Here is a 12,194-nt window from a genome sequence, read left to right as displayed (position 1 = left end):
GGATGAGAATTTACTGTAAGCATCTGGGGCTTGGAAATGCAATTGTCCAAAAATATAGAAATCCAACCATGCCCAAATTCACCATTAATTACAATGAATCTGTCAATCAAAAGGCCATCATTAAAAAAACAATTCATCATGTAAATGTGACACACTCTTCATACAGACAACAAATTCTAAAAAAAAATTTAGAACACTAAATGTAAATCGTAATGATTAAATGGTACAAGGAAGGGTTATTGCTGAAGTGAAGAGAAAATGAATTGGCATTTCAGGCCCAGGACCCTTTGTCAGATGCAGGGCCTTGGTCCACAAACATCAACTTTAACTCTTCCCCCACCCCTCCCCCCCCCACCTCCCACAGATGCTGCCTGATCTACTCATCACTTTCTGTTTTTATTTCAGATCCCCAGTATCTGCAGTTATTTTTAAAAATTATTGCTTTCTCAAGATTGCATTCAATTCAACTTACATCAATTGGTGTCTTGGAGTACTTTAGCATTCCACTTTCAAGGATAAAGAAACGCTGCAAGAGACAAACTTTAATTAATGGATTTACCTACTTGCCCGAGTTACAACTTGTATGGACGACATATCCACTGGAACAAATCTGATTGTTTCAGCAACATGTATTACTCCTTATTCTTTAATATTTGGTTATCCATACTAAGTTTTAAGATTTCAAATGTCTGCAAATAAATTATAAATATTTTAAACTAAAATATAGCACATTTGAAAATGCATTTACCAAAGTTGCGTTCAGCCATTTACAATCCAGGTTAAAGATTTAGACTGGAAACCATTACCGGGACAACCGCCACGAGTGGTCTTAGTTTGCTGCCTGAACTACCAGGACAGAGAAATGATATTACGGTTGGTGGTACAAAAGGCACGACAAAGTCAATCTCCAGTGATGATTCAAAATAACAGAGTGTTTTTTTTTATTAAACGCAGATCTGAGTCAAGAAATTATTAGGCGACGACGGGAATTTAATTTGGCTAAAGAAGTACTGTGGCGGAAGGGTTATAAATTTGCTTTTTGATACCCTGCTGTGTTAAAATTCTTTTATGGCAACTTTAAATCTCAATTTTTTGAGAATGACCATGATGCATTAATTTTTGCTAATTCATTACCGGATTTGCGAGAACATGGAAGAGTTTCGCCACCGTCATCTAAAAAGAAGGGAAATGTAAATGGGCAGAATGGGAAAAATGGAAAGAGAGAAGTTTTAACACAAAGTCTTATTGACATTGAAGATCCGGAACAATCATTGGGAATGGAGTCATTAGGTTGAATATATTTACAGTACTGGATTGTATTAATGTGAATTATGTATTTCTGGCTGAGGGGGTGGGGGGGGGGGTGGATCCCACTGAAATCTTTGATAGTCATGTGCCACTAATGGGGTTTACCACACCCAGATTTTTAGGGCGTTACTACCTTAGAATATTTTTTTTAGGGATAATTAATTTTTTTTATATACTTTCTTTTTAAAAAAATATCTAGAGGAGGGAGAGTGGTTTAAAGTTACTGGAAGGGGAGCAATATTTTGTAGTAAGTGATTATATTGTTAGTTTATAGGGATGTCTAATTTGAAATTTGCAACTTTTAATGTTCAGGGGTTAAATAATCCGATTAAGCGAAAGCGAGTTTTGGCTTATATCAAGAAAATGAAAATTGATATTGCCTTTTTACAAGAAACACATTTGACTGAAAAAGAACATTTGAAATTGAAGAGACTGGGTTGGGCACATGTTTTTTTCTTCATTTAATTCTAAGGCAAAGGGTGTAGCAATTTTAATTCATAAGAATTTGCCTTTTGAATTGGAAACTATGGAAGGGAATGAATACTGGAAGGGTTTTAAGGGTGAATTGTAAAATTTTTTACTAACCCCATTTTCAAAATTATTATGAAGCAGCCCAGTTGAAATTTATTAGTAGATTGATGGATTTGGACCAACCCCCGAGTTGGGCTAAAGTTGAGATGGCTTGTATTTCTGAAGTCGAGGTGTGTCAATTTATATTTCGATGGAATGTAAATTTGTTGAGGGAATATAATATGCTGATATTAAAACATCTATTAAAGCTATGGACTAAAAAAATAAGATTTTAGGATCAGAAGGTAAATTGTCATTTTTAACTCCATTATATAATAATCAGCTTATTTCTTTTTCAATGTTTAATAATCATTTAAAGAGTTGGGATTCTAAAGGTATAAAGATGTTACAGGATTGTTTTGTAGAAGGACAGTTTCTTTTAATCAGTTGAAAGAGCGTTTTGTTATTGCTAAAAATTCTTCATTTGTTTATTATCAATTTCGAGCTTTGGTGAAAAATATGTATGGAAGAGAGATGATTTTACCTGTATTGACAGAATTCGAGACTTTGATTTCTTCTATAACAAAAAGGGGTTATATCTCTGTTATGTATCAAGTGTAACAAGACAATATGGATAAACCGGAATGGGAGAAGTCTAAGCTTAAGTGGGAAAATGATTTAGCTTTTGTTTTTCCTGAAGATTACTGGGCAGATACATGTCATGATAGTGTTACTAAATTGACGAATGTGCGGTATGGAATGGTTAATTATAACTTTCTACATCAGTTGTATTTAACTCCAGAGAAATTGAAAAAATATGGTTTTAGTCATTTAGATTCTTGTTTTAGATGTGGTGTATGTACTGGAACTTTTTTACCTGCTGTTTGGTCTTGTGTGTATGTACAACCATTCTGGGATGAAATTAAGTTAATTTTGGAAAAATTATATAACTTCAAGTTACCATTAGATCCATCAATTTTTTTAATGGGTTATATGAGTAGGGTTGGATAAATTTCAAATTGCAATTATATATTTAGCATTGTCTGTAGCTCGAAAATGTGTAGCAAGTACATGGAAAGATAACATAGTGATTAATATAATGCGATGGCAGAATGAATTGAAAGCTTGTTTTGTTATGGAAAAAATTACATATAATCTACATGACAATTACTCTTTTTTGTTAATAAGTGGTTACCATATTTGGAATATATGCATTTGGATATATTTTGATTTATTATATATTCTTAGCTTCTGTTTATATATTTCTGGCTCTCCTTAAGAGAGCTGGCTGATGGGGTGGGAGGGTGGGTGAGGATTTAACTTATATATATTCATATAAAATTTTCTTTATGGAATGTATTCTGTACTACTATTAATGATCTTTCCAATAAATAAAGTTAAAAAGATTTAGACTGATCATTTGTAATCGTTCGATTCAGTATGGACTCTGAATTTGCAGGCCTGTCACCATAATGCTCTTCCCCTCTTTGCCCTGAAATCTTCAAGTGAAGCAGAGTATAAAAGCAACGTTTCCTTCAACTTGGCACATTAGAGCCCCCAGGACTCACCAGCACATTCAAAGAATCTTTCTAGTTTATATCAGAGCTGGAGTATACTAGAATAAACTCAGCAGTTGAGACGAAAAAGTCATCAACCTGCAATATTAACTTTAACCATATAACCATTTACGGAGTGGAAACAAGCCATGTTGGCCTTTCGAGTCCGCACCGGTTCACTGATTTTGTGCGCCCTCTTCAGGCATTTGGTGATTTTAGTGTATCTTTCAGAATTTTAACATCTATCCATAGGTTCTCTGTACTTTGGATGTGAAATCTCATATTAAAATATTCAAAAACATTGTCTGTGTGGGAGAAGCCAGTGAGTGGCCGTGGACAATTACTTCTCAGACTGGAGGCCTGTGCCTAGTGGTGTGCTGCAGGGATCGGTGCTGGGACCAGCGTAGCTTGTCATCTCGATCCACAATCTGGACAACAATGTGGTGATTGGATCAGCAAGTTTGCAGACAATACTCAGATCTTTCTTTTAAAAAAATGGGTTGCCTCACCTACTGAGCCTTTCCAAAATTCACGGTTTTTATTTTACATTTCCAGCATCTCCAGTAGTTACTGTCTTACTGTTCCAGCATTTTTATTTTCAGTTTTTAAGTATCTACTATTAACATTTTCTCCAGACTAACTATCGACATGAACCTTCAATGCCCTTTTTCAGCTGTCTCCAAAATGTAATTGGTTCATTTAGTCTCACTTCATTTTGATCCCATTTTCTCTCCATCTCCTCCCTTTTCTTAAAACATGGCCGATTTCTATCTCTTCAAAGTTCAAATGAAATTGTGCCTCGGTGCCATAATCCCTGTTATGTTTAAATTATACTTATTAGGAGATGCAGTCATCGACTGAAATATTCGCTCTTTCTCTCACCAGCAATGCTGCCTGATCTGCAGGGTATTTCCAGCATTTCTTATTTTTCTTTTGGAATTAGGGATGCAATGCAAAAACCTATCCCAATTTTAGAGTAATTTGCAGGCAGCAATAACTAAGAAATTGATCTTTCTTGAGAATCCCTCGCTCCAAAACCTACCTTATGCCACCCTTTTAAGGGCCATTTTCTTCTTTTCAACATGAATCCCTCATGTTTGTCTGGTTTCTGGACATTGGTCTGCCCAATTTTTAATCCTTCGACGATTTCCCAATTGTCACCATCCTGTAAGTGATGACAAAAAGCAGTTACTCTGCAATAGAGCATAATAGGAGAAAGCACCGGACAGTGGGTTTCTCAAATATTTTCAACTGCTTTATAATTGTCGAAAAATAAACAAAATGAACCAAAGTGGAATATGTGGCAAAGGGGAGGTTACAACTGTCTATTTTTCATTTGATGGAAGTATGTAAATGTTGTAAGAAAGTTTTATCATCTTCACTTCCACCATGGTACCATCATATTTCCCTCCACCTCCAACTCACTAGCCTCATATTAAGGGGTTGATTATGGCATCACTGATATACAATTTGAATTTTAAAAGCACAGGATTTGGCTCTCAGCAGAATCTGGGCCTCAATATGTTAGCCATGTTAACTGCCCAAAAGCTGGTCAGTGTGTAGGATTGATGGGGGGGGGGGGGGGAAGACAAATTAGCTTGTTTTATAATATCATTCAATTTTTATTTATTACACGGTAGAAACCAATTCCATCCGTTGAGACCCGTGCCACCCAATTACACCAATTTAACCTACAACCCCACAGGAAACTGGAGCACCCCAGGGAAAACCCTCACGGGCTACAGGGAGAATGTACAAACTCTTCACAGACAGCACCGGATTCGAACCCAAGTTGCTGGTGTTAATGACTATGCTCTGTCTTGAGAAAGCAGGAGATGGGAATAAAGGTGTACATTTGCAGTTTAATTTGGGAGAATGCTGAAGGGAAGCACTCCTGTGACCTCTGGGTCACATGCGGTGCAGTAAAGACCCTTGCCTGCCAGATTTATCCTCTCTGCCCACCACTGCCTGCTGTCTTTGTCCAAGGAACCGAAATGGGCTGAACTCAACCGAAAATGTGGTACAGGTTCATTATGATATTTAATTGAACACATCACCTGGGAATGAACAAGTAAACATATATTTGCAAGCTTGGAACAATAGTTGTCCACAGAAAATCATTCCTAATTCATTTACTTCATAGTCAAAACAACATCCAAATCCATCTTTTCATGACTGGCTCATAAAGTATTTTCTATTTTGCGAGTGTTTCAGAACTCAAGCTTTTCTTTATCTTTGCTCCTGCACTTACCAGCCCCTGTATCATGCCAGCTACGTCTAACGTACCTAGAGCTTCCCCACATCCAATAAAAGTAAGAAATGTTTACTATTAACTTTAATACAACTTCATTAAATAGACAACTGTAGCGTGTTGTGAGCGAGCGCTGCAAAGAGACTGAGACAACAGGCTGTGAGCTCCGGTTTCACAACCGATTTCATTTGAATCTCGCGCTGCAGCCTTCAGGCCCAACTCCGTTAAGCCTCTTATGCACTGGTGCTCGTGTCACGATGATGCGAGCACTTACACACCTTTCTGATCTATACCAGAAGAGACAGTCCCACGGCGCCATCCTTGTCCCACTGCCTGCACGTAACAAGCGGGGCCAGTTCGCCACTTCAATTATCTGCGTCGCCACACAAGCCTATTTTAATTAAATGTAATCATTACGTTTTAAATAATGAGTAATTGCTCTTCCCAGAGGGTGGTGAACCTGTGGAATTCCCTGCCCATGGATGAAGTAGAGACTGCCTCATTACATATATTTGAGATACTGACGGATAGATTTTTGCATAGAAGGGGAATTGAGGATTGTGGGGAGAGAAAAACAGTTGAGCCGAGTCCATGGTCAGATCGGCCAGGCGACCCACTCCTGTTCCCAGTGCTCAGTTTATTTTATTATTTAAGTATATTTTCATTGTTTTGAAATAAATGTGTACATTGACATAATTTACAGAGTTAAAACATCTTTGCCAACAGGCAATTAGGAAGTTGAGAGCAAGTCAATGCTCACTCAGCTTAATCACAAAGCTGTCCAGCCACAGAAAATACATGCGAGGCCATGGGAATGGTGCAAGGGAGGCATGTTCCAGCGTGGATTAGATCAACAATAGCTCCATTTATCAAACTCAAGCACTTAATTCAAGACGAACAGCTGGCCCAGCACTGGCTTGGGAAGGAAGCATGCAATTTTGACAAGTTGTATTTACGTTTTAAAAATTAATGCAATATTAACTCAGTAGCTACACCAGTAAATGCTATAAATAATACAAAAACATTGTTTGTAAATAGAGGCGTCTGTCAGGCCTTGGATACTGAGACAAGGTTAGCTCCAAGTAGCTGACTGACTGCTTTTTATAGCCGACATTGTGCATTTCACTCACCTTGAATGAGCAAATGTCGAACGTCACTGAGGATGAAGAATAATTTTCTCTCATTGGTAAACTATTATGCTGGCCCAACGAATACACAGGCGCACCAATTAGTTTCCATATTGTTGTCACTTCCTTGTGACATTGGAGCCCACGTGGCTCATCCAAGTCTGTGCCAGCACGCCGAACAATCACATCAATCCCACTGCCCTACTTATCTCCCTGCAACCTATTCTCCAACACATCCAGTTTCCACTCCCATGACATATTTAGGGGGAGACAATTTTCACTAGTGAATTATTGACCAATATTTCTAGTTATGTCAATTAATACACATTAAAACCATGCTGTCCTCATTACAAGCCCCCAACTCAATACTTTTCCCTATGCAACATAAAAGCTGCAATGGGTTAAGCATTCCCACTGTTCTCTCCCAAAGGGAAAATCATCCTACCTTCAACAAGCTAAGTTACATCAGAGACTTCTGATTCACTAATAGAAGTTCCGATCAATTTCTGAATAAAACGAAGCTGAAGTTTTTATTACCATTGTCTCTTGTTCTTTGCTGAGTGATGACAACTTTGATGAGATCAATACACAATATTTCAATACAAGTGGTAAGTTCCTAATTTCATTCTATTTAAATGCATTTCAAATTCTTAATTTATTTATTTTTAATCAATTGAAAAGCAACTTAGTTATGAGATGGAAATTACATTTCTGCAAAATGCCTATTTCTTTTTTATTTATAAACACAATTTAATACATTTTACTTCATATTTTCGGAATCTCTAAATCAGTGGTTCTCCACCTTGTTCTTCCCACTCACGTACCACTTTAAGTAATCCCTATGCCACCGGTGCTCCCTGATTAGTCAGGGGTTGCTTAAGGTGGGATGTGAGTGGGGAGGGAAGGTTGAGAATCCAATTGTTACTGAAATATCTTGCTTGAGAAAAATTGTCATTGGCCGAGTTCCTTTGGAGTTCTGAAACTGTGCACAGAACGAGCCAATGAGGTACGATTACAACTTTTTCTTCCCACCCACTTACCACCTTAAGCAATCCCTTACCAATCACAGAGCACCTATGGTATAAGGATTAAAATGATTTGTGAATGGAAAGAAAAAGGTTGAGAACCACTGCTCTAAGCTAAAAGATGGCAGGCTACACAAAGATTACTAGAATATCATTATTAGTACTGGATGCTGGCCGATGATAATGCAAGATGACTAACAAATTCATCGTTCTTCTCTTTCCATGTTATCGGTTTCCTTCCCACATAATTGAGGCACAGTTAAGATCAAGAATGTTGTAGGTAAAGAACTGTACCACGTTGAAGACAACTTCAACTCACAATACGTTAGCGGGTAGACTTCCAGAATATTAGACTAATCAAAAGATTGTGTAGACGAACAAAAACTACAGATGCAGGCAAACATTTAAGCAGGCACACAACAGGCAAGGGACACGGGGGTTTCAACATGGGATTAGTTTAAATTGCCTTCAAAGTCAGCTTAGAATCATGGGCCAAAGGAGCTGTTCCTGTTCTATGTTCTCAGGCCCGAGGGCTATTTAGAAAAGGTGGATAACTATTAAAAATGCTTCCTTTGAAAAAGAGGAATATCCTCCTTGAAACAGTTAGCAAGAGAAAGGCTACGTATCTCAAACCAAATTATCAGGTTTTTTTTTAATGAATATGCCAGGAATCAAGAAACCACTATAAACCTTTCAAACTATTAATTCCCATATTAAAATTTTAGGTTCTAAATAATGTTTCTTTTCCCAAGTGAGGTGAGGCAGCTTTGTTCAATTATCAACCACACAGCCAGGATAAATGGATGCGTCTTCATTAACCTTATGGCGCTTGGTTATACAGTACAACTCTGATCATCCAAAGTCAGATTATCCAAAATCCTCATTTATCCAAAAAAAAATTTTGGACCCGGAAGGTGACGTCTGTTCGGCTTCGAAAATCAAACGATTTGCTGTTGCTCCTGGGCTGTTTATTTTAAATGACAAGTTATCAAAAAAAAAAACACTTACCCAAATAGGCCCGGTCCGACCATTTCAGATAATCGGAGTTGTAATGTATGTCAGTGATAAAAGAATTCTAACTCCCAATTACATTCCAATATGTTTCTTGACTTCTGCCCATCACTTCTGAAGTGATGAGAGAGAATCTGTGGGTGTATTCCTCAGAAATTATTCTGTCTGGACACACGCAGTATTTTCCAAGGGGGAAAAAAAAGTTCACCTTAGTTTATCCACTGCCGAGTGTATTAGACACATAAATTTACTTGACTTGACATAAATAAATGTAACATTTAATCAATCAATTTCAATGAAAGTGCAAGGTGAATTGGATAGTTCCTGTAGAAAAGATGTGGAGCTGCCTTTGCACAATCCAGAGCACACTCGTTAATGCAAGCAGCAATGCCAACTTTCTGCTGTCTGCCCATTGCAGCTAATACTATTCATTACTTTCATTGAATGCCAATGCATCATGGGACTTAATGTCCTTATTTACAGGCAATAAAGACAGCCCTATTTTGCTTAAAATTACAAAAGGAATGTAGTTTTGTGGTTGTTGGAGGTCATTGAGAGTAATGCTGTGTAGCAATGACAAATATTTGGTCTACACTGCACAACAATATTATATGCTAATCTTTCCTTAGCAGCAGAAGGAAGATGAGCTATGTGATTTTGACAAGGCTTACGTTCATGTTTATCGTACCTGAACGAGTGAGGTTCGAAAGAATGGGAGTGCAGAGTTTGTTACAGCTCTTCCTCGTCCTTTTCACACATTACCTTGTTTTTTTCCTTCTTCCAACGTTGGGAACTGCTCCCCCATAATGCCTCAGTTGTACAGCATGGAGCTTACCAGCTGAAATTAAAACTTCACCTCAGCTGAAGCATGGACGGCTCCCCGGGAACAATCGAGACCTCAGAATCATGGCATAATATGCCAAAAGTTTGCTCTTTCAAATGTCTTTTACAGCCGACCCTCCTTGAATGCATGGACGAGAAGTAGAATCATGAACCACATGGTTATGAAAGAGGGGCACATAAATGCAACAATGAATATACACCGAGAGCTGCAAGCTGTGCTGAGAACATACACTAGCTGGATTTTTGGGAGTGGTACAGAATTCCTTTCAGTTCCGGTACATGTCTGAATTAGTAACGAACTGTCTGGCCAGCAATGAGATGAGAGATGATAATCCTTCCAACTCTTGTTCAGTTTGTCTGTTCCCCTCCAGGTGAAGGATCAAAGTGAAGTGACTTCTTCTTGAATAGAGAATTTTAACAACTTCATTTTTAATCTTTAAAAAATGGCAGCGTTGCCAGAACTGCTGTAAAGGCAGCACTGATGTTGTTGTGGACCTGAGAGAGCAGGGAGCAAGACACAGTAGCCTCTTTTAAATTGTAGCCCCTGGGTAGCCCTCCTGGGACCCGGGTACGATTACTGGGGCAAAGGTGCTGGAAGCACCTTTTAAATTGTAAGGGGATCGACCCATTAAATCACCAACCCGGCGATTTAAGGGGAATCCTTCCCCTCGCAATGACACATCACGTACTCACCGGAAGTACTGCCAGATGTTCGGATGCTGGCTGCCCAGTGACGCACGCACGCACGCAAGCGTCACCGGAGTAAGTGGGTCAGCCATTTTCATTTTCAAATCGCCTGTGGACGTGACCTAGGTAAGTTTAACTGGGTTCCCTGACTACCTCTGAGGCAGGTCAGGGACCCAGTTGGATTCCAACAAGGTTGACCGCGTCAGACCCCTTCTAACTGCCTTGGAACTGGGGCACTAACCCCAGGCAAATTGCCCAGTTAACTCCATTTTACACGGCAGTTTGGAAGGGCCTAGTGCCCATCTTTGGGGTCCTATTGCCTGGTCACAAAGCATACATCTTTAAACATCCCATTTTTTTCCAACAACTTTGAAACCGCAGAGGTCCACGCCCAGGATGGTGGTGCCCATCTGTGAAAGAATAAGTTTAACAAATATGCTTAACGAAGGATTAATAAATTGGGTGAGAATATTGTTGCCTTGTAACATAGGTGAGAATGAGACTGCCTTCGAACATGACCCTCCTTTTGCTGCTAACACCAAGGACAACCTGTTTTTGTCAGCTTGTTTGCAGACACTACAATGGAACATATTGTTGTAAAAACAAGAAATACCAGCTGTGTGAAACTTATGTGAAACTTGTAGGATTTCACACAGACCCCTGCTTAAAGGTGCATAAAAATGAGATGGATACTCTATATGGTTTGAGTGGGCTTCCGTGCAGAGAACAAATTACTAAACTCTTTGTACCCTTTATTCCTGTCTGCGTTAACAAGGCTGACTAAACAGTCGTATGCTTAATTGATTTTGCTGTTAATTTCAGTGCGGGCCGACTTTCACACACGGTTGGCAGCAGATCACAGGGAGTTGCAGACTCTGGGAGATCATCAGAACCAGCGCAGGGGATCAGAGCAGGAGTACCCTCCTCACTGAGAAGCTTGGGTGCCAATCCTACAGGGACGCAGACCAAGGCAGCAGGCCAGCAAGAGGTTCAATGGCTGAAGGACCCACACAGGGCTTTAGCTGCTGGAAATTGCAACCAGCATTCGAGAGGGTACCGAGGGCAAGAGGGCACCCAAAGGGGCCTTGCATGCTAAAAGCATGTGACCCCTGCTTCAGAGGGAGAAAACTATAAATACAATTTCCTTCCTGAATAAACCAAAGTTCTAACATTCAGACTATGCTGCCCTCTTTCTTAATTCTTCACGAGATTCAATCTTCAGAATGATTCAAACATGAGAAACACTCCCCAAGCCAGCTTGTTTGCAGACACCAGCATGGAACATATTGTTGGAAAAGCAAGAATCTCCAGCCATGTAAAACTCTGACTACTTGGCCATTGAACTTGGGACACTACAATCATTGAGCTCTTTGACACTCCTTGACTATTTTGTCATCGAGTCACACAGGATGGAAACAAACCCTTTGGCCCATCCATGTCAACCATGATGTATTCATTATTTTGTACTCCCCATATCCCCATTAATCAAAATACTCTGATTTACATTTCCTTGATCCAACGAAAATAGTTTTCCAGATATAGTCCTGAACATTATTTTCCAACCCTTAATTATTGTGTGTTCTTCTTGCAACCTCCTGCCCCTGAATGCACTATTTAGATTTATTCCTAACATAACCAGCATCTAATTACATGGATGCAAACCTCATCGTTCAAGAGAAAAACACATTTAAGTGCAAAACAATCACAGCTACTTTAGGGGAGTTCTAGCAAAAAAAAATAATGGAAACTGAGCCAAAGGGAAGATACATATGATCGAGTACCCACAGTGCTTAGACAGAGCAGTAACTTGTAAACAGTTTCATGTAGATTAAGAGAATAAATAGGAAAAAAGAAATGTAACAGCCATTTATCCTTT

The 12,194-nt window shown here is 39.0% G+C and overlaps 1 protein-coding gene across 7 annotated transcripts in view; it reads right to left on the bottom strand.

The window, feature by feature from the left end:
• Positions 1-12,194, bottom strand: part of osbpl6 (oxysterol binding protein-like 6) — a 135,583-nt gene that overhangs the window by 73,841 nt on the left and 49,548 nt on the right. For all 7 annotated transcript variants that reach the window (XM_069935832.1, XM_069935833.1, XM_069935829.1 and 4 more), the window contains exons 3-4: positions 4,417-4,539; positions 473-526 (exon numbers count right to left, since the gene is read on the bottom strand). In XM_069935832.1, the coding sequence (XP_069791933.1) occupies positions 473-526; positions 4,417-4,539 (177 nt within the window). The remainder of the gene's footprint in view (positions 1-472; positions 527-4,416; positions 4,540-12,194) is intronic.

Source organism: Narcine bancroftii, chromosome 4 (genome assembly GCF_036971445.1).
Source record: "Narcine bancroftii isolate sNarBan1 chromosome 4, sNarBan1.hap1, whole genome shotgun sequence".
NCBI lineage: Eukaryota > Metazoa > Chordata > Chondrichthyes > Torpediniformes > Narcinidae > Narcine > Narcine bancroftii.
This window is presented reverse-complemented; position numbering and strand designations above follow the sequence as displayed.